General features: G+C 49.6%; 1 protein-coding gene across 3 annotated transcripts; it reads left to right on the forward strand.

Moving 5' to 3' along the window:
• The first annotated feature begins 1,906 nt into the window (after window positions 1-1,906).
• On the forward strand, window positions 1,907-23,798 carry LOC122365366. 3 transcript variants are annotated; one of them, XM_043336520.1, is made up of 24 exons: window positions 1,907-1,960; window positions 2,640-2,726; window positions 6,401-6,496; window positions 6,699-6,914; window positions 7,861-7,974; window positions 8,381-8,498; window positions 8,840-8,954; window positions 9,586-9,801; window positions 10,226-10,337; window positions 10,605-10,688; window positions 11,613-11,742; window positions 13,484-13,592; window positions 14,400-14,606; window positions 14,898-14,946; window positions 15,244-15,321; window positions 15,957-16,077; window positions 17,038-17,155; window positions 17,446-17,712; window positions 18,055-18,417; window positions 18,756-18,908; window positions 19,420-19,623; window positions 20,145-20,333; window positions 20,735-20,869; window positions 22,712-23,798. In XM_043336520.1, exons 2-24 carry the CDS (start codon window positions 2,720-2,722, stop codon window positions 22,883-22,885), a joined length of 3,375 nt encoding a protein of 1,124 aa, XP_043192455.1. In that variant the 5' UTR covers window positions 1,907-1,960; window positions 2,640-2,719; the 3' UTR covers window positions 22,886-23,798. The 3 variants fall into 3 exon arrangements, with proteins under 3 accessions (XP_043192455.1, XP_043192456.1, XP_043192457.1); XM_043336521.1 differs by having other exon boundaries at window positions 1,912-1,960; window positions 20,145-20,368; XM_043336522.1 differs by lacking the exons at window positions 19,420-19,623; window positions 20,145-20,333; window positions 20,735-20,869; window positions 22,712-23,798 and adding an exon at window positions 19,258-19,411 and having other exon boundaries at window positions 1,944-1,960.
• The last annotated feature ends 3,690 nt before the right edge of the window (window positions 23,799-27,488 follow it).

Below are 27,488 nucleotides of genomic sequence, written 5' to 3' on the forward strand. Positions count from 1 at the left end.
AGGTGGGCCCCATCGAAAAATGTTACTTGGGTTTTTTGTTTGGGAAATTACGCTCTTTTCAATGATGTGCATATTGCCGGGGTTGGTCGCGAAATTAGGGGCAATACTTAGAAAGGGCCTCTTTGGGGCCCTTTTTGGGCCCCTTCCTTTGGATTCCCCGGTAGGTTTCTTCAGCCAGATTGAAGAGGGGGCCCAGGAGAGTGTCTGTGCAAATTTTGAAGAAAATCGTAGGGGCCGCCTCATTGGGCCCCAAATTTCAATTGGGTCCCGTGGGCCCCAGGTGGGCCCCATCGAAAAATGTTACTTGGGTTTTTTGTTTGGGAAATTACGCTCTTTCCAATGATGTGCATATTGCCGGGGTTGGTCGCGAAATTAGGGGCAATACTTAGAAAGGGCCTCTTTGGGGCCCTTTTTGGGCCCCTTCCTTTGGATTCCCCGGTAGGTTTCTTCAGCCAGATTGAAGAGGGGGCCCAGGAGAGTGTCTGTGCAAATTTTGAAGAAAATCGTAGGGGCCGCCCCATTGGGCCCCAAATTTCAATTGGGTCCCGTGGGCCCCAGGTGGGCCCCATCGAAAAATGTTACTTGGGTTTTTTGTTTGGGAAATTACGCTCTTTCCAATGATGTGCATATTGCCGGGGTTGGTCGCGAAATTAGGGGCAATACTTAGAAAGGGCCTCTTTGGGGCCCTTTTTGGGCCCCTTCCTTTGGATTCCCCGGTAGGTTTCTTCAGCCAGATTGAAGAGGGGGCCCAGGAGAGTGTCTGTGCAAATTTTGAAGAAAATCGTAGGGGCCGCCCCATTGGGCCCCAAATTTCAATTGGGTCCCTTGGGCCCCAGGTGGGCCCCATCGAAAAATGTTACTTGGGTTTTTTGTTTGGGAAATTACGCTCTTTCCAATGATGTGCATATTGCCGGGGTTGGTCGCGAAATTAGGGGCAATACTTAGAAAGGGCCTCTTTGGGGCCCTTTTTGGGCCCCTTCCTTTGGATTCCCCGGTAGGTTTCTTCAGCCAGATTGAAGAGGGGGCCCAGGAGAGTGTCTGTGCAAATTTTGAAGAAAATCGTAGGGGCCGCCCCATTGGGCCCCAAATTTCAATTGGGTTCCGTGGGCCCCAGGTGGGCCCCATCGAAAAATGTTACTTGGGTTTTTTGTTTGGGAAATTACGCTCTTTCCAATGATGTGCATATTGCCGGGGTTGGTCGCGAAATTAGGGGCAATACTTAGAAAGGGCCTCTTTGGGGCCCTTTTTGGGCCCCTTCCTTTGGATTCCCCGGTAGGTTTCTTCAGCCGGATTGAAGAGGGGGCCCAGGAGAGTGTCTTTGCAAATTTTGAAGAAAATCGTAGGGGCCGCCCCATTGGGCCCCAAATTTCAATTGGGTCCCGTGGGCCCCAGGTGGGCCCCATCGAAAAATGTTACTTGGGTTTTTTGTTTGGGAAATTACGCTCTTTCCAATGATGTGCATATTGCTGGATTTTGTCGATGTTATAGGCCTCAAATTGTTGAAAACGTTTATTTATGCCCCGAGGGCATACTCCCGGGCCCATATATTTGAAGCTGTTTTGTTCGGTTCCGGGGGGCGCTAGCCCCCTAAATTTGGTACCGTTGCATGTAAAATTTTGTCCTCTTTCGAATGACGTGCATTTTTAGCTGTTTTGACGGCTAGAAGTAGGGTTTTCAAAGTTCGTCGATTGTGCCCTGAGGGCATACTGTTTTTTGGGATTTGTGGCCCCCCTGATGGATTCCCCGCATTTTGGCACTAGGATTTTCGATAGAGGACACCATTCTGCACCTCTCCACCAAAATTCAGCGAAATCGTAGGGGCCGTCTATCCCTGCTGAACCCCTGCTGAATCCCTGCTAACTTCCGTTACATGAATTTCACGAACCTTGATCAAATCGCCCCAGGCGCCCTGTTTTCACCGTCGTCCCTTAAAATCGCTGGCAATCTGCTTTGAGAAACGGTGAGTTGAATGAGGTCCTATTCCCAAAAATCGGTTTATTGGTTTATGAGTTATTACTTATTGCGTTCCCCGTCCGAATATCATATTATTTGATATTCACAAATATAAACCTCCTGCTCAAAGTCAATTGATCGACGTCGTCAAAATTGCTATAACACGACTAATGTAGTCAATTTCGGCGCACCTGATGGTGTTTGAAATTGGTAATACCAAGGTAATACTTACTTGTTGTTATGACGATTGGTCAACCACTTCTCCGTTAATAGTTGTCAACAAGTGTTTGCGGAGTTGCAACCTACGCTCTTGAACACAGCCTTTTGTGCTGTTGTTTTGTGTTGGATGTAAGAAGCGTAAAAAGTAAGACGGGTAGACGAAAAACGCTATTTGTAAGAAAACTGCTGGAGATATGAACATGCACAGTTAACCATTTTAAAGAGGAACTCATAGGCAAGCGTTGGACCCCAGAGGCCGGCAGAGGGCCCTCAAAGGCCAAGATTGCGGTCAAGTGAACAAATGCATTTCAAATAATTTGATGAAAATTCATGAATTATGACCATGGTGTATGTCTATCATGATCAGATCAACATTTTGTTATTCGAGTAGCTCAATCTGTGGTTGAGATAAATGGTATGTAGATAGATGCAGAAGTCTCAGTCCTTACTTGTGAGTTATTTTCCAGATATTGGCACCTAGAGACCTGCCACTGCTGCACCTGGAGGCGGGGAAGCTGTCTAGGACTTGGCAGATGCTCTGTCCAGCATGCTTGGTGAGTCTGATCCCATACTGCAAAGTATGCAAGGCGCACCGGCGCAAGTTAAATATCTGTACCGACCCTTCAGATATGTAGAGCCAGAAAATCCACGCCAAAGCGGGCTGCTAGTCCTAAAAGTCTGCACCGAAGCCAAAAATAGCCAGTCTAAATCCGCACTGCTCTCAATTAACGACAAGCCGCAAGCCCACCATCTTCATTGAAATGAGAAATAAGTACCACATGTGACATGACTCAACCAAACAAAAGCATGTCACACCAATGTGAGGATAATAACAAGTACCTACCCCAGGTGATTCATCAAGGGTGATTATTGTGCTATGTACCCTGGTTACCCCAACGCCGTTGACCCTGAGATTTAGCGAAACGGCTTGGCGACATGTTAACCCGCGCCCCACTGGGGGGGGGGGGGCTATTTAGGGGCCCTCCCGTTTTTCTGCAATAACTTCCAAACCGCTTGACGTATCGACGCCAAACTTTCAGTACCTTAGGCTGCATCAATTTGACACCTTGTGTCAAAATTTTAACTTCGTACCTACTATAGGTCGGCCGGAAATGACGTCAGAGTGACGTCATGTTCGGCCGATTTCGACGCAAAACATTGAACCACGGCAATCGCTCCCAAGAGCTCAGTTTTTTGGCTAGATCCAATTTCTTTGCATGAGAGGACTTAGAATAGACTGCGCTATCAAACTGCTATCTCGGATTTTCGAAATTTTGAAAATTTTGAAAATTTGATATAATAATATCCAAAATTTATATTTTTACATTTTTTTCAAAAAGTTTTTGACTTTTCGAAAAAAAACGGAATATATGTGATAGAACGCATTATTATGACTAACTCTAGCAAGTTTTAGCTAAATATCTTCAAAAATGGCCAAGTTTTAAGCATTATTGCAAAAAATTATCAATTATTTATTTTTCAAATCAATTTTTCAGCACGTATTTGACATCGTATGCCAATATAAATAGCACCATCGTGTTCCTGAGCTCAAACTGCATCCAATAGACACCTTTTTTATTGAAAAATTTTAACTTCAAAATTTGACCTTTTTTGACCTGAAAATGACCTAACATAAGCTAAATTCGACTCAAAATGACATCGAATGACACAGACGACATCAAATTCGAAATCTCTGACCTAAATGGACCATAAAACATGTGTCACGTGACCGACGCATGATATAATATTTTCGTGACCTGTGATGACCTGACCTTGACCTGAAAATCAAAGTACAAGTTTGGTACCCTCAGGGTAACTAGAGCATCTGTCCCCGAGTGTGTGATCCAAAAATGAGCCTGATCTGACTTGTAAGACGGCGGCCAGAGCCCAAAACGTGAATAAGCCAAAATGCTAATAATTTTTACTTTGACCTGACCTGTGACGTCATCGGTGACCTTGAGGTCAATGAAATTAGTTTTCGCTCGACAGTTTTTCCGGGGCTATCAGACGCCGTTTGAATTTTGACGATCGGCCCAGTAGTTTCGGAGTTAGGAGGGGGGGCTATGAATAGCCCCCCCAGTAGGGCGTGTTATACGCAGACCCCAGTGGGGCGCGGGTTAAGTCCTCAATTATAAAAAGGAAAAATATGAATGTTTGAATGTGGGCCCGTTGCAGGCAAGCATTTTCAACATCACTCATTAGCTCATTAGTTGTGTCGAATAGATCTGATAGGCAAATCATTTGCAGTGGATTTGACTACTTGAGCCACAGCAAAATGGTGGTCCTCAAAGCCTGCCACTGGCTGTGCACCTCATGCCCTACCATTGGGCGACAACCCCGAACCCACACATGAGCCAGCGCATCTCAGCGCATCAGCGCATCTCATTCAATGCTGCATAACGCAACAACCTCGTTCTAAGCTGCTTCGCCAATAAAGTGTTCACACTTCACAGTTCACATTGTACCTGTTTACTGCTGGAAGCGGCGGGGCGGTGGTCCCCAAGCCCTCCCATCGGCCGTGCACATCTCGAGTCCCTCACATCGGCCGTGCACATCTCGAGTCCCTTCCATCGGCCTGCTCATCTCGAGTCCCTTCCATCGGCCGTGCTCATCCCTCCCACCCTACCGCCGGCGCCAGTTCTGACCACTGCACACTCATTTGGACCGGAGAGCACACTGAATCACATGTAGGTAGAAGCTCCAACAAAGCTTTTCGATTTTCCTTATCTATCTCGTGTGGTCCGTCATGTCCGTCGGCAAGCCAAATCCGCACCGCGCTACACAAAATACGCACCGCACCAAGCCAGATCCGCACCGCGCTACACAAAATACGCACCGCACCAAGCCATATCCGCACCGCACCAGGCCAAATCCGCACCAAATCCGCACCAGCTGAACAAGTCCGCACCGACGAGATCTCGTCGAAATTGCCATACTTTGCAAGTTTGCAGACTGGGTCTGATCCAAAGCAGTCGTCGCCTTGACTGCAAAACATGACATGTGCAAGCCCGAGGTGCGCCCAGTTCGATGGGAGTGCGCACCTGGCAAGTAGGAGTGTAAGTACTAAGTATAGGTGAGGCAAGTATAGGCTACCCGGCTGACGGAACTCAGCATGCCGTGACCCGGCTAGTTCTCAAGCGTCTATCCGCCTCTGTCGCGTGAGACAACCAGCGCCAAATCGTGCGGCGACTCACGCCCAGTGCCTCGGCGACCTGGCCGTGGGCAAAATCAAGGTTGTAGGAGGGTGTGCCAGTTATTTTGGGACACCCTGTATACGATTGGTTGGGGGTATAATTGAACTTATGGAGCACAAGGCGTTTAGCGCTACAATATCTTATGGGCGTTGAAAAGATATTTTCACCACATTACCTATTGATATTTTCAATACAATGTGCGCTAACCAGTTTTCTCAGTCATTCTATCAGCAAATCTCTTGCTATGCTCAAAAAGATGTTCACAGGAGAGGTGAACTTAAAAAGGCGAATTATAGAGTGGATTGGGGTTAGAATGGACGGGATACCATTCATCTACATAGAGTGGATGTGGGGTAGAACAGACAGGGCTACCATGCATCTAGATTAGACTCAGGGTGGAATGGCCTTCGCGCAGAAAGATGGCGTCCCAGGCTCGACACGTACTCATTCACGAGCGACACACCGCGGTAGCAAAGTCGTCGCCTCTACGCTTCTAATCGGATTGACGGGGAACATAGGCGTCTGATTGTCTTGGTCGATGTGACATAAGTTTAATTTGGGGAGGGGGCAGTGGTTCGGTTTATGATTGAGTGTATAACTACTCTTGTTAGCTACAAACGACGTTGCGACGCAAGTGAGTGCCTGAAATAGACAGATGCGTCTGGATCTCAAAATGTCATCAGTGTTTTGTTCTGACCCGATTCTGAAAAAAACGTACTTCAGTAATAGTTCAGCGTAATCGGTAATCGGTATGTGGGGAGGGAGGCTCTCAAAACTTGAACTGTTGTTATAAATCGCTTCATCTTAACTCCGAACTGTTACTGTGATTGTAAATTGCCCCAAATCGTCGCTGTTCGCTAGTCTTTATCACAAATTGTTGAGGAAATGGTCATATTATTTTTGCAAACCGTACAAGCATGCACCTCACATTTCCAATTACCGTAAAATTGAGCTGTCCTGCAATTTCGTGTCTGGCCTTTGGTCGGTTTCCTGTTGTGGACGTCAGACGAGGTTTGCGTGCTCTGTGTTGCCAGGTGACGAGTTGCCAGAGGTCAAACAGGAGGTCGCGTCTGTACATTCAGACGACGCCGAGCGGGACGAAACTCCGGCCGACTCATCGCCCCAATCAGGTGCGGGATTCGACACCGCACAGCAAGTGCAGTCATGTATTGCATTGGCAGATTTTGCTGATGCATCTTATCCTATCTCTTATATTTGCTATATTTATTTTTTTAGATAGATAACTTAAAACACAGTTTGGTCGTAGGATGTCTTTTTTAAAATGTCTCGATGTGTAATAGTTTGCAACTCTGTCTTAACTCTCTGTTTCAGAGGCTCCAGACGATGACCAGATGGACGTTGAAGACGACGCGGGAGTTGGCGATATAAAGGTTGAGCCGGAGAGTGAGCTGGAAGATGAATCAGGGGATGATTCAGGGGAAGATCCGGAGTATGAGCCGGAGGAAGAGGAGGAGTCCGGGCGGCGTGTCACTGGCTCCGGAATGCGGCTCCGGAGACAGGCACGACGTCCGGGCACTCAGTACTCGGGTGAGCTCCATCTCTTACAGGGCAGGAAGTGGGTGGGAATCAGATGGCACAGAGGTGACAGAGCTGGAATGAGGTTAGCATAGTCTCTGATAGGCAGTGAGCAGTGGTGAGCACGCCTCTCACAGAACACTACAGGTGAGCAGGGCCTCTCACGGGGATATAACTAGTAGTTCTAGCCAAGCACTAGGCAGGCACAACACACAGAGCAGTAACCACGTAAACACGGGCGGCCTATCTGCTAGATGACGCGGTTCTAATTGGCTTTCTTCGATAGCTCTTGAGATAGAGCACTGCTTGACAAATATTCGTTTTTTATTAGTGCGGAGTTTTACCAATCTGAGGATTGTGGTGATTGAAATGGATATTATGACGCTGTTTATACGGTTATTGTGCAATTTCGATGGTGGCTAGACAATGGTGTTTACCGTCACCGCATATATGTACCTTGAGTATCAGCTGGTGAGTTGTGTTCTGTTGTCACCATTTCCTGGGTTTCTGTTGTTGATGAGGTGTTGGTTTTTCGCCGCTCATTTTCTGGTGTTCTTTAGTCATTGTCGTGTTTAAAACACGATTTAACACGATAAAACACAATTTGTTGTCGCCATTCTCTGGTGTTCTGCAGTCACGGCTGTGTTTTGTTGTCGGCGTTCTCTGGTGTTCTGTAGTCACTGTCGTGTTTTGCTGTCGCCATTCTATGGTGTACTGTTGTCACGGCTGTGTTTTGTTGTCGCCATTCTCCGGTGTTCTGTAGTCACTGTCGTGTTTTGTTGTCGCCATTCTCTGGTGTTCTGTAGTCACGGCTGTGTTTTGTTGTCGCCATTCTCCGGTGTTCTGTAGTCACTGTCGTGTTTTGTTGTCGCCATTCTCTGGTGTTCTGTAGTCACGGCTGTGTTTTGTTGTCATTCTCCGGTGTTCTGTAGTCACGGCTGTGTTTTGTGTTCCACAGATTTCTGTTACGACTCGTCGGCCGTAGCTCCGCCGTCCCCCGTGCAGCAGCGGCGGCGGCCCGACCGACCCCCGGGCTCCAGACGCCCCCCGCGCCGCAGGAGTCGACCCTCCCGTGAGTGACGTCCCGGTCAGCCGGGGCCTACTGGGCTGGGAGGCAGGGGTCAGCACTCAGCAGCGAGCGGGGCCGGGAGGCAGGTGTCAGCACTCAGCTGCAAGCAACTCTCTGCAGATAGGTGCAAAATGACCTTTGTGGATGTCGCACTCCAATAAAGAAACAGACACTATGTAGCTAAATTACTAATTCATGCTTACTAATCCCTGTTGCCCAATGGGTCGCCCAATGAACATTTCCCTACATATATTTTTTTTTTGCTGAAGGTGATTTGTGTGCTGGAAATTAAGCATATACCTCACTGAATATTGTATTACATAGGTAATGAGATTGTTGAACTTGAGCCGGATTTGGGTACCTTGTCCTCTTGGTCACCCTCCCCTGACCCTGTCCCTGTCTTCGCCAGCGGAATCGGTCGGTTTCCGGACGAGCGAGGGTCGGCGCTCCGGCAGTCTGATCTACATCGGCGACGACGGCTTCATCTACAACAAGCGGCACCTGCTCCGCGGCACGATATATCTACGGTGAGAACGGGCAGCGGGTTTTTACATTACATAAATGATAGTTATTGTGCAGCGCACGACATTCCATTTTTGAGAAACTTAGACGGTGAATAACAAAACACGTACAAGAGCTCAAACTTTTGCCAAATTGTCAGGGAACGCAGATTTGTTTTCAATAGAAAAACACAATTCTAACTAATAGTGTTTTAACTATTGACAACAAACCTTCGGTTGTTTTGTTTGTAATATGTGCGCGGATATCTATTTTGGATTGAATTTAGACTGGCGGACGCTTATGCTGGGGGAAGGGGGTAGGGGGTGTTTGTTTGGACAGTCCTTCACTGCCGTATTCGTCTCCCCAGCTGTCGCAGGACGCTAACGTCCAAGGACAGGTGCCCTGGCAGCGGCCGCATCTCTGGTGACCGGCTGATTACCACCACATCTCACAACCACCCGGCCGACCCCCGCACGGTGCAGGTGAGGCATCACGGATATATATCCCCCGGCACGGGAGATGAGGCCACACGGGTATATCCCCCCCCCCGGCCAACCCCCGCACGGTGCAGGTGAGGCCACACGGATATATTCCCCCCGGCACGGGAAATGAGGCCACACGGGTATATTCCCTCCGGCACGGGAGGTGAGGCCACACGAGTATATTCCCCCCCCCCCCCCCCCCCGGCCGGCCTTCAGTTGTACTTTGTGTCACCCTTAGATCTCTGCCGTACCCTGTATGTCCCTGAACTTTTCTCCAACTCCTCTCAACTATTCCTAACTAACCCTCAACTGTTTCTTTGCTTCCCCTCATCTGTTCTTCAGCCAATCCTCAACTGTCCCTCAGCAAAGTCCAGCTGCTTTTAACTTTTTATAGGCCCTTTTCCAACTCTCATGCAATGACCCACGTCTATCCTGGTATTATTATTCTGGTACCCTCTTCCTCCCGAGACAGCCAACACGGCTGTAAAACTTCCGGAACTGTCCCTCATATTCTGTCTCCTCATCTCATCTCATCTCATTTATTTTCAGCAGAAAAAGACAAACTAAGTGCAAAAGTGAAACAAATAGGTAGGATTGGTGCAAAAGCGTAACGCTTAAATCACCTACCCAGGCGGCCGATATGGCTGTCAAGATGCGGGAGCTGCTAGACCGCGAGGGACACCGTCTCACCAACCGGGAGATATTCGATAAGATCCAGGCCGAGGCGGGACCGGACGCGCCGGCCCTGCCTCTCAATTCCACGCTTCAAATGATTGGACGGCATCGCCGGCGAGTGGAGGAGCGCCAGGGAACAGCGCCGATCGGCGAGGGCGATCTCATCTTAATGGTGAGTGTGGAAAAGGCTCGGTCCTGATATCACTGTTGGGGGGGGGGGGGGGGGGGGTTGTAGCCACTCACTGGCTTTCGACAAAACCGAGAATAGCTACAGGGCTTTGTTATAACTAAGTCACCCGGAAACGGCTTGGTACGATTTTCTCCAAGATTCAGTTCATCCTTTTTGTTCTTGAAGTTTGGCAGGAATTATAAAAGATATTTTTATCATTAAACCTGTGCTCATTGTTAAACTTCTTTGATTTTAAACCCTTGAACTAAATTTATGACCTTGTCCGCGGTAGATATGATAGCATAATAGATATTGTTTTAGCTATGCCTTATCTTGAGTCTTATTCATGATATAGTCTCGTTGACTAGATGGTTCGTTACCGCTTTTAGTCCCAATTTCTTTGGTTCCCTCCACGCTTATTTCCCAGGACGGCCAGCTAGCCGCGGACGCCACCGGACCGTCCTCTCCCTCAGCTGTCCCCGACACCCAACCGACGTCCCACGAGGAGACGCGAGACCCGCTGGCGGCTTCAGAAACGGGTAGGTACCTAGCGCTTCCCATGTAAAAGAGCAGTCTGTTTTTACCCGTGTGTCTTTCAATATTAGCGTAATGGATGTTGTAATTGTACATCATAATGTTCTGTGGAGAAGGCTGGCAAGAATTAGATAACGAGGAAGTCTTCTGTAGTTGTTGTAAAACATTGCCACATGTTAAAGGCTCGGCATGTTTCTCTTTGGCTCTGGCTGGTGGCTAGTTACATATCTCAGCAGTTTCAGACCATCTATTCACTAAGTGTGTATCCCCAGGCGACGCGGCTAAAGCTGCCAAACTCAGGGCCTCTCGTCGGAAGCGGCAGAGGACTCAGCTGCTGCGGAAGCTGGCCACGGCAGGTAAGTACACGGACGGTTGGTCACGGGTGTTATAGCCGCGGGCCGCCGGACACGGGTGGAGCCGCGGGCCGCTGGATGAAGCGTCTTGTCGACCGCTCACCACGGGAGCGCACCTGTCCGCGTTCTGAGCAAACCCAGCTATTGAAACGGCTGGTTCCGTATTGTTATATAGTTATTTTACTGACTTACTTTTACTGTAAAGGTCACCGGGCCTTTTTTCATAACCCTTTGTCTTATAACTGTTTTTGCATAGCTAAGCTTTCATAACTCGTCGAAGGACACCAGGCCTTCGTGTATGTGTCCTTTGAGACGTTTTATTTCAGATACCTGCTACCAAGTTTTTTGTTTTGTTTTGTTGGGTTAGGCCCTTTCGGTCCAATGGGGCCATTTCAGAGCCGGGAGGATGATAGTATATAGGGGGAGACATTGGTCTGAACAGGCACCCTAGTGAGTCACCGGGGCTGAGCCCGTCCAGAGGACAGGCCACCCAGCCCCAAGGTACTCACTGCACCCGGCTTCGGGGTGCGCTCCCTCGGGAGCAGCGGTGCCGCTCCAAGGGAGCAGCCCGCATGAGATAAAGTTGCCTGTCCAGCCCGGAAGGGGGTTGCGGCGTGGAGGAGAAGGATTTCAGTATCCTGAGGATAGAAGCACGGAACGGTGTACTACCAAGCTTATCCTGTGCTTTACCTATTTCTGATAACAATCCGTTCGATTTCGTACGGTTAGTCCGGCGCTATGATGTGTCATTTATAACAATCACGTCATAAAATGGCACATCTCACATCGACGCTGTGATGTGTTATTCTTTTTTCAGACGGTGAGGCTGACAGTTTAGTAACTATGTTGTCACTAACAACCTGTTCTATTTCAAACGGTCAGACCGGCACCAAGATATGTGGTCAATAACATTCTGCTCTATTTCAGGGGGACAGACGGGCACCGTGATGGGTTTCCGGGTCACGGAGGGTCGCCGCGCCGGCAGCAGGAAAATCGTCTCCGACGACGGCCACGTGTACATGCCCAAGCAGCGCCTTAGTACGTTCACCTATCTGAGGTGCGTTCGGTACCTGCTAGGGAATTATACGAGGTACGCTACAGAGGTCAACGTAACGTACCGCAATAAATCATATAGTATGCCGCCGGTGTACAGTCGACTGCTAAAATAATGTGAGGTGTCAGTGGTGGTTGAGTTTTGCATCTGTATCTTAGGAACATTTTGTCAGAACTACCATGACATTTGAAATTTAGCTATCCTTGCAGCTGCACCCTTATAATTTGCTGTTTTCCTTTTGATCACTCCGTTTTTAAAAATCGTCAGTCAAAGCCATCTGTTGCTATTGGCAGAACCTCACATTACCTAAGCTGTGGACTGCACATACATCTGATTATCCATGTAATTATATTTAGAATTTATACCCATCCGTATCGCCACTCACCTACTAGTGATGTCAATTACGGAAAATCGGAATACCGATACCAAACCAAATACCAACCAAAGCCACGGGAAAATACCGAAACCAAACCAACTTGGGAAAATGAGGGAAATACCAACTTTTTACCGATTTCTTAGCCTCGTATACATAAGTGAGGGTTTATGATACCAACAAAATACCAAACACATTACGATTGAAATACCAAAAACCAAGTTGGTATCGGTTTGGTTACGGAGCGAGCGAAGCGAGCGGAGTCTTACGTAGAATAACGGAAATTTCTGAGTATGAGCGGCCGGCCGGCCGGCCGGCCGTGGTCACGATTCTGCGACGCTTATATCTCAGCAACCACTTGACCGATTTACACGCGGTAATTTTTGTAGGGTAGCTTCATTCCTTCTACCAAGTATTGGACTATTCCCGATGCATGTGGGTGACCCCTTATGCACGTGCCACGTGCAAAACGAAGAGGTGTCCGTTTTGTAATTGTTGCAATGTCTCGGTAACTACTTGGCCGATTGCGCTGAAATTTGGCATGTAGGTAGGCACCCACTAGGCACTGCATATCCATGTGCCAGAGTTGGGGTGCTGCTGCACGTGCGCACGTGCAGGGGTCGTTTCCAGATCTCGAGAACGGCTCGACCGATTGCGCTCAAATTTGGTACACAGTTAGGGACCGGTTAGTAGGGTGCCGTGCACAAGTCAGTTGGGACCCATTTTGCACGTGCGCACTTGCAGGGTGCCGCTTCCAGATCTCGAGAACGACTGGGCCGATTGTGCCCAAATTTGGCACGTCGCTAGAGACCGGTTAGTAGGGTGCCGTGCACAAGTCACTTGGAGGTACCCCCTCGAAATTTCGCACGTGCAAGGCTCACCCTCTCGCTCGCTCCGTTAGTCGCCCCAAAAGGCGTTATACTGGTATCGGTATACCAAAAAGTTGGTATCCGATTGACATCTCTATCACCTACCACCACCCGCTACTCTGATAGTTATCTACCTAGTCCATCATACAGTTAGTAACTGAAGGTCCCCCAATCAGTCATACTCTCCGCAGGGTGCTGATATAGCCCCCCCCCCCCCCCCAGACAGTTGGTGACTGAAGGTTCCCCCAATCAGTCATGCTTCCCGGGTGCTGATATAGCCCCCTCCCCCCAGGCAGCCGGTGACTGAAGGTCCCAACCCCCCATCAGTCATACTGCTTGGGTGCCGAGGCGGCTTCCAGTTCCCACCACCCCTGGTGCATTTCCCATAGACTAGCTCGGCTGGGGCGTACCGGTCATCAGTCTGATCCGACCATAACCTCTCAATATCCTAACATCGACTTCCAAAGGGGCTGGCTCAGTGACTAATCGTCTGTGTCCCCAGGTGTGTGAAGGTGCGGTCGTGTAATGGCTCTGCCCGGATCTTCGGTACCGAGCTCACCACCTTACTTCCTCACAGCCACCCGCCGGAGACGGTCGACACAGAGATACAGGTGAGGTCACAGAGGTCATCAAGTCACAGAGGTCACAGAGATAACAGGGGTCACAGAGGTCACCATGTCACAGAGGTTAGAGGTCACAGTCACAAGGGTCATAGGGGTCACAGACTACAGAGGTCACAGAGGTTACAGGTCACAGAGGCTACGGCAGGGCGGCGCGGAAGACCGACGCGACGCACGCCGCAGTACATGTGTATTATATAGAGAGATAGACTGGGAATTTTTCAACTGATTAATTACAAACCGTTATAGAACGGAGTAATGAACCGCGACGCATTGAAATTAGTAAGTTCAGGGTAGTTAGATATTGTGCCCTATGTCCATTATTAGTCAATCATGGTGGGATAAACCTGCCGCTTACCAGACAACTAGGGATGAAGCTCCAGGGACGATGTCTATTGACCGTTCCTCCTCAGCTAGCATTCTTCTGTCCCTTATCTGCCATTGGCCTTTCCGTTGCAACTGACTCTCTCGACTTTTCTCAGTCTGTCCCTCAACTAGCCCTCATCTGTCCTTCAATTGTTGTGTGTCTGTCCCTGAACTAACCCTCGACTTCCCCTCATTTGTTGTTAGTCTGTCTTCAACTACAACTGTATTACCCTGGACTGTCATTTAACTGGACCAAGACAAGATTGACCTGACGACCGGCGTGTAATAGTGTCATCCATCTATTCATCAGCTATTTCCCAATCATAGCTCTCCTCTCCCAGGCGTTTCTGCACTGTGAAGATATGGGGACTGTCCTTACTGTCCCTCATCTGTTTTATATGTCCATCAGCTATCCCTCAACTACCTCTCCAGGCCGCCGATATGATTGTCAAGATGCGGGAGCTGGTAGACCGCGAAGGAGACCATCTCACCAACCGGGAGATATTCGAGAAGGTGCAGGCCGAGGCGGGGCCGGACGCCCCGACGCTGTGTTTCGGCACCGTGCGGCAGATGCTGGTCCGACATCGAAAGCGGTTAGAGGAACGCCAGGGAGCGGCGCTGACCGGCGGGGAAGGCGCGGTAAGTCTGGTAGAATTCGTAGAGAAAAAGCCAAACGAGGTCGATCCCCATATTGTTAGGATGCTACCTAATTATTGAATACACTCACCTTTAGATGGAAGCTCTCGCGTCTGCATGCTTCGTAAAGTGAGAAATTATGAACGATATAACGATATAAACACGACCTTCCGTTAGGTATCTAAATGGAGGCTAGCTTGAATATTTATTTGATATTTTTTCCTTGATGACTATTTTTACGGATTTATTCCCGTAAAACGCAGTTACTGACTTTTATATCTCTGATTTTCTCAGGAAGGCCAGCCAGCCACGGACGGCGACGGAACGTCCAGTCCCTCCGCAGGTAGTGATTTGTGGGCAAAGACCAGGCCGCTTAGTTCGATCTATAATTTTATGAACTTCTTTACAAGATTAATTGAATAACATTTTTGTTCATCAACCTTTGTCGAGTGTTTCCTTCTGCTGAAATCTGACAATGTTTGAAAGACAAGGGAATCTTCTATAGAACATGAATTTGTTAGATGACGCCGTGGATTTGCGAAAGACTGCGCAGTTTTCATTCTGTATTCACGCGGCACTTGTATCCTGATATACTGGTAGTTTCTGTGTGGCTTGTATTCACTGAGGCTGTTTTTCCCAGCTGGTGAATCGAATGCTGCGCGGGTCTCGGCCTCTCGTCGGGGCCGGAGAAGCCTGCCAGCGCGGCCGCCCGCAGAAGGTAAATGCACGGGCAATGGTAACAGATGGTAAATACACGGCGCTGGTAACGTCAGGTAAATCTACAGGATCTGGTAAACAGGTAAACCATCGTAGGTGAAGCCATGGCTGGTGAATTGATGGACGCTTCAGTTGTAGAAGGTAGTTACGGGGAGCTGGTTTCACCAAATGAATTCACCGGTGCACTTATGGTCAGCAATTTATAGAGGTCTGTTACTGCGCTCGAGGCAGTGGGATGTCAGATGCGTCTTATTTCATGCGCTGTGTTTTGGTTCTTATAATTTCAAAAAGCTGTCCTCTTGCCGGCAGGCTAATGTGTTCTCATTTGTACATGGCGTAAGATATAATTTGTTACAGCAGCAGGCATCATGTAGGTTGACTATGATTATGTGTTGTTTACTTATTAGGCCTGGAGATGTCAAATGGATGCCAGCACCACCAACCAAGCTGGTGTTTGGTATTTAAATCTTAATTATTTGGTGGTATTGTGAATGCTTACTAACGTTTAAGAAGTTCTGAAATGGCAAAAAGTTGATATTTCTCTCAATTTCCGAGCTGGTTCGGTGTTTTTTGTTTCCCTGTGGTTTTGACTGGTATTTGGTCGGGTGTCGGTATTCATCGATTGCTCCGTTCCAGCTCGCCGTGTGATGGGTTTCCGGATCGTGGAGGGTCGTCGCGCCGGCACGCGGAAGTTCATCGCTGACGACGGGCACGTGTATTCGCCCAGGCAGCGGACCGGAGCCGTCACCTTCCTCAGGTGTGCTGCAGGGCACCGTCAGTGGCCCATAACTGTATTCTGGCTGGGGTGTCGGAATGGAAATTCATCTCCAAAAGGGGATGAGAGTGGAAGGTTGCCAGTCAGATAGGGCTAAAAAAGAGCGGAAAAGGGATCAATGGCATGTATTTATATTTAAGTGTAGCAAACTGTACGAGGTAAAACGACCATCCATGCAAATATTTTTCTCGGTAAAAATTGAGTGAAAAATTGCTTTAGAAATTAGAGATGTTTAAAATTGTTTGATTGTTTAAAGTTTAAAATTGTATTCAATTGGATGTTGTTGCTAACCCAAATCAGCACATTTTGGGGCACTGGGACCCGTCAGCGTCACAAATCTAAAGTGCGGTACTGGTGGTCAGGTGCCCCAGGTCCTAATTATCCTGTCTCCGCGGCCCGCGCATTTGTTAGCTGTCGCTTTGGAGTTTGGACCCCATTTCAATATGCTGTTGTGGTTCGGGTAGCTGCTTCTCCGCAGCAAATATGCTCATGATTTGGTCAATGCAATAAATGATACATGAAAAATGCTTAAGATCATCGCCTATCGTTTATTTTTATCGTAATGCATCGCGTAATGTCACCTGATAAGACTTTACCCCACCATCGTAACTTATCCGGTTGACAAGTGACCATTCGGGCTCATACAGTAATATATCCATAATCCAGCACGCGCTGTCCATGCTATAATATCTGAGCTAAATGACCTTGGTAGTCGGCGCGTCCTAAAGCCCCAATAAACAAACTATAGTATCTGAATTCAGGGGCTGAATCGTTCAAATTGGGTTACACCCTTGCCCCTGGCGGAGTCTGTATCCTGAATGTCACATGTGCCCTGTGCCTTTTCTCTGCCATGCAAGAGCTGAGTCGTTTAGAGTGCAGTGTGCCTTGGTGAGAGTTGAGTCGTGGAGTGTGTTAAATGTCCTGCCCTTGTCCTGTCGCCAGGTGTGTTCAGGCTACGAAGTCGGCCCAGTGCAGTGGCTCTGCCCGGACCAGCGGTACAGAGCTCACTACCTGTCGGCCACATAACCATCCCCCGGAAACGGTCGGCAAGGAACTGGAGGTGAGGTCACAGAGCGGGGTACCGACTGGGACGGAAGGGAGGGGATCTACAGGAGACGGGGAGAGGAGGGTCGCCACCGGGTGGGGGAGATGGGAGATATTGTACCGCCCAGGCCGTGTATCAGCTGTTGAATAATTGGGAGTATCTCTGACAGATTGCTGTTTTTCTCCCCTTGCTTTAATTTTTTTACTTGAGTTTTTTGTGATATGATATTTGGACACCAATGACCACTGCAGTTCGGGCGCCCTACACCCCCAAATCATCATCATCATCATCATCATGCCCCACAGGCGATGGCCGCGGCGAACCGACTGCGCCAGATGGCCAATACGGACGGCGGGCAGCGCTCCAACCTGGACATCTACCGTGCGGCCGTGGCGGACGCGGGGGGCCCCTCGCTCTCCTACTCCTCCGTACAACAGATGTTGCGCCGGCACCGGCGGCGGGCCAAGGCGCCGGCGCTGCCGCTGACCCCAGCCGACGCCGTGGAGGCCCTGTCGGCCGCAGGGGAGATGCAGAGGCGACACCACGCCTTCAGTCTGTGTGTCGGAGAGGAGGTGAGTGCTGTGGAGTGTGGGGAAGGTCGGAGGGGTCGCTTGGTGGGGCGGGTGGGTGGTTTAGGGGCTGACTTGCGTTGGGAGTTGCACGAGGTATATTATTGTAGCTTTTTGGGTCTTATGCATAATAATTTAATAGCAATCAGTGGTATATCCTATCTTTGTTTATAGTTCTATAGTTTTGGCGGGTGCTATTTTGTTTCTGTTCCATGATCGGAATCAATCCAAACTGAAATCGACGCTCAGTGACTGTCTCAGTTTCTACAGTTGTTCTGATACGGCACCCATCACCTCCCTCCCCGGCTCACCAGCCCCTCTGACCTCCGCGTCTCTATATTCCAGACTGCTATCGCGTTCCACATGCCTTCTGTGCTGGACTCTGCGGCCGACAGCTCCGAGCCGCTGGAGCTCCAGGCTGAGGTACTCCGCCGGTTCGTACCGCGTCTCTTCACCCAGCTTCTAGTGGTACTGGTCAGCTGTGGACCCGGGCCCCGGCAGCCCGGCTGGTACGTCCTGATGACGAGCTCAGCTTGGTCTCTGTACGAGCAGCTACTGAGGAGGATGGCGGAGCGGCTGGGCCGGCCGGCCGTACGGCTGGTGGTGCCGGACAGTGAGACGGAGCTCCGGGAGGCGGCGGCCGCTGTCTGGCCGGCCGTGCCCCGCGAGAGCTGCTGGCTGCACTACGCGCGAGCCGTCCTGGAGAAGGTACGGTAGGGGGGGGGGGAGGGAAGTAATGTGTGAATGAAGTGGTAGTGGGTTTGTTGCAGTGGATAGAAGGGTGGCATTTTATCAGGTAATTGTTTGCTACAATTTTGTACAAATCGTTATTAGAATATGGAAGAGGTCATGCCGAACACCGCAACGATTTGCGAGCCTGTTGAAATGAAACATTTTCTTTTTTATTCCCGCATATCCTGGTTTGGAGTCTTCTAGCTGTGCTGGCTCTCATGCTCTCAATGTCAATCACAAAGGCGGAAAGCCAACTACACACCTGCCATTTCGAGCGTATCTATCCCCCACTGACCACGCCCTTCGGTTTCCAGCTCCGCGCCTGTGACCTCCAGGCCGCGTACACCCGGTCCCAGGGAGACACGGAGCTCGGCCGGTGGGCCCGCAGCCTGCTCATTATGCCCATGGTGGCAGAGAGACACCTGGAAGTGGCCTGGGGCCACCTGCTGTACAACGCGCCCGCTGAGGTGCGTAGAGGCCGGACTGTTACTTGCACACTGTGATCAATTGTTGTCACGCTCACTCTTACTTGCACAATATTCACTCGCTGACGAAGTCCTTTCCCCCTCTTTACCAACGTGAAGTGTATCTTTTGTCGTAATATTTTTCGCTTTGCAAACTTCTTACAGCTTATTTGATATATGTTTATCTATCTCAATCTGATCCACGCACGGTTATAAAAACGCCTTTGGTCTATTCTATTTGTGTCGGCGCAGCCGCGGCTGCCTGATGTTCATTCTGGCGTGACCCGTTTGAGGCGAGTGTAACAGCTTAGACCTTCGGTAACACCCCCGCGCTTCCTCCTTCTCCCCACAGCCGCTGGAGTCCCAGCCCGGCACCGTCCGCCTGACACAGTACCTGTAGTGTCAGTAACTACCCCTTCCCCCTCCCCACAGCCGCTGGAGTCCCAGCCCGGCACCGTCCGCCTGACACAGTAGTCCTGTAGTGTCAGTAACTACCCCTTCCCCCTCCCCACAGCCGCTGGAGTCCCAGCCCGGCACCGTCCGCCTGACGCAGTACCTACAGCAGCGCTGGCGTTCAGTTCCGGCCGACCGGCTCTCGGAGCTCGACTCGCCCTCTCTGAGCTCTACCACGGACGTCCAGGGGCTCTACACGGAGCTGCAGGGCCAGATCCTCATCGAACACCCGCTCTTCTGGATGTTCGTCCGGCATATTAACGCGGTGAGGAGGGGAACGAGAGAGGGAGCGGAGGGATGAAGTATATTAGAACAAGGTAGGACAGGACAGCATGATTGGATGCATTTAGAATAGAGTGCGGAGCGGGACGGAACGAAAGGAACTGGCGAATGCTGTGAAATGGAATAGGCATTGGCCATGTTTGTGACAAACTGATAAAAGTTATTCAAACAAGTCCCGCTTTGAATATGCAGTGTTTTTGTGTGTTGCGTTTCGCCGTGGCAAGCCCCGCGGCAGGCCGCAACTGTTCCTTTTTCTCTTCAGCCAAAATATCATCGAGGCCTCTTTCGAAAAATTTCTTTTCATTGCTTGCGCCGGTAACTTCTTCGTGCTCTATTTGTCACCTATCGCACCCCACACACCTATTCGTTTTTCATCCATCTCCCTCATGTCTGTTCTCCGCCGTGCTCCACTGCCTCATCCCTCTCTGCCTAGGCTCTCAGTCTCACCTAACCTCAAATCCAAGATTACTTTACCTCAAATCTCTCCCTCCCCCCCCCCCCCAGGTAATAGACCGCGCCGGCCGGTCGGGCTCTCCGCACGCCGCCGCCGACCCGGACCCTGCCCGCGAGGGACTCCGGCAGCTCTCGTTCGCTGTGGACCAGGGACTCTGCACGCTGGACGCCTATCTGGACGCAGCTGCCGTGCTGTTCGCGGCGCGGATAGAGGCTCTGGAGAGGATGGTCTTTGGACAAGTGGGTCCGGTGTGGAGAGGAGTGGGTGCGGTGAGGTGAGGTGATGGGAACTGGTATGGTCACTGCTGGTTTCCTGGTCACTGTATGGTCTGATGCTGTGGTGGAAGTGTTGACTGTTGATGTGCGTATTAATTGGTGAGAGGGAGTACCGAAAACGGTTCTCTTAGGCCGTTTGCGGCACATTTTTAGTCATTTGTCCATAATTGAAGGAGTATGATCTCTGAAGTCAGTAGTGGGGGAGGGTCGCATTAGTAATGAGCCCCGATATATTATGAGTTTGACTTTGCGAACAACGCTTATGACGTCTAATCAGCTAATTTCCCGTCGATAACCGTCGATGTAGCAGACCGATCACCTCCCCTAGCTACCGGCCCACCTAAGAGTACCCCTCCTCCCCGCAGGAGCTGGACTCTGGTGACGACCCAGCTCCGCAGCTCGGTGTGGCGGCAGCGGCGGCGGCCGCCGCGGCCGCAGTCTGCCGGGCCAGGGGCGAGGAGCACGCCCGACCCGTGGAGCTGACACCGGCGCCGACATCGGTGGGTGACCGTGGAATGGCTCAGTAATGTTGCCACGCTGTTCAATTAAATTACAGAGATGTAGTTTCGTATATCGTTGAGAGCTGCTGCGAGGAGCATGATAAATGTAGGAAGTATCATTAGAATATATGACCTTCTCCTCGGAAAATGACCAAATGAATGAAAATGATTATTTATTGATGAATTGATGATATTTCGGTCACAGACCTTCGTCTAAATCGAATTCGTTAAATCGTACAAGGCAAAAGTAGCGGGTGAAATGCGCAACAATTGTCGACTGCCTGTAGAAAGTGAAAAATTCAAAATTCGTTTGTCTCGTGGTCGTCATACAGGGCTAACATCACATTTCGAGGTTCGCATCGCTGATAGCTCATGTGATAGCTTTTATGTGATAGCATTCGTGATAGCTCATGTGTACCTTTTAGGGCGTAGCTATATTTTTGCTTTTTAAGTGCATGGTATCTTTAGGGTGTATGATCAGATGTTTTGTTGATGTTTTGTTGTTCGATTTTGTTGTACGATTTGATATCGATACGTTTTTACGATCGAAAGCGATGCGAACCTCGAAATGTGATGTTAGCCCTGTATGACGACCACGAGACAAACGAATTTTGAATTTTTCACTTTCTACAGGCAGTCGACAATTGTTGCGCATTTCACTCGCTACTTTTGCCTTGTACGATTTAACGAATTCGATTTAGACGAAGGTCTGTGACCGAAATATCATCAATTCATCAATAAATAATCATTTTCATTCATTTGGTCATTTTCCGAGGAGAAGGTCATATATTCTAATGATACTTCCTACAGAGATGTAGTTTTAAACTGGAGAGGCAGAGATGATTTATGATTCTGAACAAAGGTGGAACTTTGTGCCGAGCTGGGGGTGCCCGGGCGCAACAAATCCGCCGCCGCCCTCGCGGTGACATTGACCTCGGCCGCCTGTTGCGGCTCCGAAGCCAAGCCGGCGTGGAATTGGGAGAGCTCGGGAATCTCCAGTTCGGCACAAACCTCTACTTATGATGCTGAGTTTTCAAAATCAATTACAGGGTGCGATATATACGCTGAGCTGGCTCTCTTTTACCAGTCGCCGATTAAATCACTAACGACTTGTATGTTTAATTGAATATCTAGCATCTGTCAGAATCAACCCCAATTGATTAAAAGATTGTATGTGCACTAAGCGCAGCATTCTATACGAGCCCCAATTGCGTCCCCAGGAGTGCCGTATGTACCTGTCACTGTACCCTCCCCCCCCCCCCCAGGAGTGCCGTATGTACCTGTCACTGTACCCTCCCCCCCCCAGGAGTGCCGTATGTGCCTGTCACTGTACCGTCTCCCCCCCCCCCCTTCCCAGGAGTGCCGCCTCTGCCTGTCACTGTACCGTCTCCCCCCTCCCCCCCCCCAGGAGTGCCGCCTGTGCCTGTCACTGTACCGTCTGTGCCTGTCACTGTACCGTATATCACTCTGACCCTTCCCCCCCCCCCAGGAGTGCCGCCTGTGCCTGTCACTGTACCGTCTGTGCCTGTCACTGTACCGTATATCACTCTGACCCTTCCCCCCCCAGGAGTGCCGTCTGTGCCTGTCACTGTACCGTCTGTGCCTGTCACTGTACCGTATATCACTCTGACCCTTCCCCCCCCCCTCCCCCTCCCCCCAGGAGTGCCGTATGTGCCTGTCACTGTACCGCCTCCCCCCCCCCCCCCCAGGAGTGCCGCCTGTGCCTGTCACTGTACCCCCCTCCCAGGAGTGCCGTATGTGCCTGTCACTGTACCGTCTCTCCCCCCCCTCCGGGAGTGCCGTATGTGCCTGTCACTGTACCGTCCCCCCCCCCCCCTCCAGGAGTGTCGTATGTGCCTGCGGCCGTGGCGTGCCGTCCGCCGGGCCGCTGCTCGGCCCTGTGGCCACACCGGCGCCTGTGCCGCATGTCTGAGACAAATCCACGAGGAGGGAGACGGACTGTGTCCCTTCTGCAAGATGCCGTTCACGGGGCCGCCCATAGAGGTGGACGCCTGAGGTGGACGCGTGTGGAGGTGGGTGGACGCGGGAGGTGGACACAGGTGGACACGTATAGAGGACGTGGGTGGACACAGGAGGTGGACGCATGTGGACACGTGTGGAGGACGTGGGTGGACACGGGAGGTGGACGCATGTGGACACGTGTGGAGGACGTGGGTGGACACGGGTGGACACATCATGTGGACACGTGTGGAGGACGTGGGTGGACACGTCATGTGGATATAAGTGATACTAGTATGTAGAAGTGGACGTGTGATGATTTGTGGGTTTTGTAGTTTCTGATATGAGTGCTCAGTGCTGTCTTCTTGAGAAAAGCCTCTGCCAAGAGTACCGTCTCGTCAGCCTGTCGAGTACTGTCGAGTTCACACGGTATACCCCGTGTGCATTTAGTTACGAACAGCTTTGTAGCCTCTGCCGAGGGCGCAGTCTCATCAGCCGTGTAGCCTCTACTGAGTGGCCTATTTAATTGACGACAGTAGGATATGATTATTTCGAAACTGCTCTGTATACCCTCTGCCTGGGTGCGCTATATATTTCGTTTGTAAACGAATGGGCCTAGTCTTGCGGACCTATCGACGATTTAGTCTTATGGCACGAGCTTATGACGCACTTTGACTGTTCCGCTAGCATTTCTGAAAAGTGCGTCCGTTTCTACGGAACTGTAGTTTTTTTTTTCTCTTTTTTTTTTCGCGTCACAATCAGTGTTTGCACCGTTTGGCTGTAGGCTCCTGAAGTGTGAGGCTGCTAGTGTTAGTGTATCTCAGGATAATGCTGTCGCGGCGTGCATGTGATCTCGGTTTGATACTTCATGCATTTGTCTGCCTTTGATATATATTGCTACATTGACTGTGTTTTGGACTTACTTAGACCTGCTCATGTATTTGTCGACAATACATAGGACGTTTCATTATATTTTTGTTGTTATATTTATTGCATCGCAGACGATTTTATAATCGTGCTCCACTGCTTCCACTGGCTGAGGCGGGGCCCGGGTCTGATCACCCGTACGCCCAAGGGAGAGGATCTTTGCATCACGCACCTTATCTGGTAGTCTGCCCTCGCCTGTTGTGGATATATTAGACTACAAAACAGGGCATAAGGTGTTCTTATATCATATGGTAGCAATATACCAATGCGGTGTTAAATTAGGTCCGCTAAAAAAATATTCGGTCGTCATTACTTATCAATACGGTCACTACTTACTCAATACGGTAAAGGTCGGACGTGTTTTTGATCGTCCCGTTATCTTTTGCCCGTTTCGCGTAACTGATCAGCTTTGTGCATAAAAAATGATATCGAAGTGCTCGTAATTTAACGTGGCATAATTTTGTGATATTTTGAATGACTGAATATGTAAAGTGATAAAGATATAAGCTTTTGAAAAGTATAATATTTTCAGTAAAATTCATCAATTTCGAGTTGTCGAGTCTCGCCTACATTGCTCGATTTTTCGTTGTTGATCGCGTGCTTTAAGCTAAGCACTCCCTTCGCTCTTCTGACGTCAACGGGGGAATACCATGATCAGTTCAGACGGAACTGAAGATTCTGACTGCTCAGTCTCTGGGTACGACCCATCCAGTAACGAGTGGGTTCGTGTCAGCAGAAGAAAACACCGTAACAAGATAAGGCAGCACATGATCAGTGTTGGGACTTCTTGTGACATTCCTGACACAGAAAATGGACCCATGATTTGCGATACTTGCAAAGTCACTTTGGACACACCTGTCACGAAAGTGGAGAAGAAAGTACGTGATTGCAAAGTGGAAAAGAAGTTAACTCCAACAGTGGCACTGATAGATGAGATGGACGTTGTTAGTCAGTCTCTGCACGATCACAAACATCAGCTGAAGATTGCTATAGAAACACAAGCAAAGGTAGCTGAGGCTATCCAGCGCGGACAGCAAGACCTAGAAAGAGTAGTGCAAAGCCAAGCAAAAATGCTGGAGCATATGATAGAAAAACACAACGACAGTCAGCTCTCCTGCATCGCCCAGGTGTCTGGACTCTGTGACGCCGTTGTTGACGTTACGGGCGCGAGGCTAGAGTCCATGACAAATGAGCTGCGCAAGATGTCTGCAAATGTAAGTGACTTATCGGCCCAGGTAGGCCGCCTGGAACAGACCACTCAACGACCAGCTTCGCACGTCGTACATCGCATGGGAACGGAAGAGTCAGCTGATGAACGTGCCGCATTTGGTTCAAAAGCGATTACTCGACCCCAGCAGGACATTTCCAAGACACAAGAGCAGGATTCTGCAGCGACACGGCAGCAGATCGTCGCGATGTTTGATGAGCATCTAGATAGAGAAAAGCGAAAGAAAAACGTGGTTGTCTTCAACTTGCCGGAATCCACAAGCGAGACTGGCAGAGACAGAATGAAAGATGATCTGACCAAATTTACCGAGGTCGTACGCGAAGAGCTGCATCTGATCGTGACACCCGTGCGGTGTTTCAGAGCTGGTAAGCGGCAGGACACTAGGCCACGACTATTAATAGTGACGCTCGAGAGTGAGGCGAACAAATGGGATATTCTACGCGAAGCCAGTCAGCTGAAGCACTGCAGGTTTTCTCCAAGAATATTCATTAACCCAGATCTGTCAGCACAGGAGCGAGCGGAGGGAAAACAACTGCGTGATGAGCTAGCCCGAAGGAGAGCTGGTGGCGAGCTGAACCTAGTCATTCAAAGAGGAAGAATTGTACAAAGCAGTACGAGAAGACAGCTCCAACCAAGAACCACCAATGGACAGACAACATCGATGGGAAGTGATCATCCTTCTAACTGTGATGAAGTGTCACGTACGTCGTCTGGAAGGTGCATAGCTGGCGCTGCTGATGGAAGTCGTCCTCGTGCCTTATGATGTCAGTCAAGTAAAACCAGATCATTCGGCAAAGTGATCCATATACTTTACACAAATGCGGATCAATTTCTTAACAAAAGGGATGAGCTGTGCATGGAAATCGCAGGAAATGAGCCGGACATAATTTGTATTTCAGAAGTTATCCCTAAAGCGCAAACTGTACCTATTAATCCTGCTTTTCTTCAAATCCCAAGATACACCATGCACCTGAATTTCTCTCCAGCCCAGTCTGATCTGGGAGCCAGTGGACTCCGAGGTGTCATGATATATTGTGCCGAACACCTCAAAGTCGGGGAATACTATCCGAAGACGAACTTCAGAGAGCAATTATGGATTGAAGTTGGACTTGCTGGCAATGATACATTGCTAGTAGGCTGCATCTATAGAAGTCCGTCGACGGATGCATCAAACACCAAGCAGCTCAATCAACTATTTCGGGAAGTAGAGGCAGCGAATCCGTCTCACTTGCTCATAGTGGGGGATTTCAACATGGGTGATATAGACTGGGAATTAGGTTTCAGCAGAGCTCCACGCAACCATTACAGTCACGAATTTCTAGAAGTCGTAAGAGATTGCTATCTCTACCAGCACGTGCTGCAGCCTACAAGGTTTCGGCAAGGAACTGTCCCAAGTCAGCTCGACTTAGTGTTTTCCAATGAAGAGAATATGGTCAAATGGTTGGGAACGAGACCTGGTTTGGGTTGCAGCGACCATGTGATGCTGGAATTTCAGCTTGAATGCTACTCTGCCCCAGAACGTAGTTCTGTCAACAAGCGAGTCTTGTATAAGGCTGACATGCCAAAAATGACGGCAATGCTGTGTAGTACATCATGGACTGAGATGAACTCTATCGACGCTGATGCTTTTTACAATTGTTTTATTACGAAACTCCGCCATGCCATTGACACTTGTGTTCCGGTCAAAAAGTCGTTTGGCCAACATCGCAACATATACATGAACCAACAAGCCCTTTGTATGAAGAACAGGAAACAAAAGATGTGGCTCAGATACGTACTTCATCAGGACTCTGAAAGTTATGCTCGTTACGTCAGATCCCGAAATGACCTTCGCTGCTTGACTAGGTCGCTTCGTTTTTCATACGAGAAAAGGCTTGCTGCAAATATAAAAGAAAACCCGAAAGCCTTTTGGCATTACGTTAGCAGCAGAACAAAGACAAAGGCAAGAGTTGCCAACCTGCGGATGAATCACGGAGCTGAGCCTGATATCACAGATGATGGCAGCAAAGCAAGCATCTTAAACCAAGTGTTCTCCAGTGTGTTTACGGTTGAGGATCTGTCATCGATACCGCATCCTGCATCAACATGGACTGGTTCAGTACTGGATCACATCAGTGTTACTCCTGGCTTAGTTGAAGCCAAACTTCGTCAGCTGAACCCGTCGGCGGCACCGGGGCCTGACGGCTTGCACCCGAAGATACTTAAAGACCTTGCAGGCCCACTCAGCTTCCCACTGTGTGTCCTGATCAACAAGTCTTTAGTGGAGGGGATGGTTCCAGAAGACTGGAAAATAGGGGAGATTGTGCCTATCTTTAAGAAAGGCGACAAGCATGACCCAAGCAACTACAGACCGATCAGCTTAACCTCAGTTTTATCCAAAGTTTGCGAGTCATTGGTGCGAGATTCAATTATAAAACACTTACAAGAAACCGAGCAGCTATGTGACGAACAACACGGATTCCTACCACGTCGTTCCTGCATTAGTCAGCTTCTTACATGCTTTGA

This window comes from Amphibalanus amphitrite, unplaced genomic scaffold (assembly GCF_019059575.1).
Source record: "Amphibalanus amphitrite isolate SeventyFive unplaced genomic scaffold, NRLGWU_Aamphi_draft 000735F_arrow, whole genome shotgun sequence".
Lineage (NCBI taxonomy): Eukaryota > Metazoa > Arthropoda > Thecostraca > Balanomorpha > Balanidae > Amphibalanus > Amphibalanus amphitrite.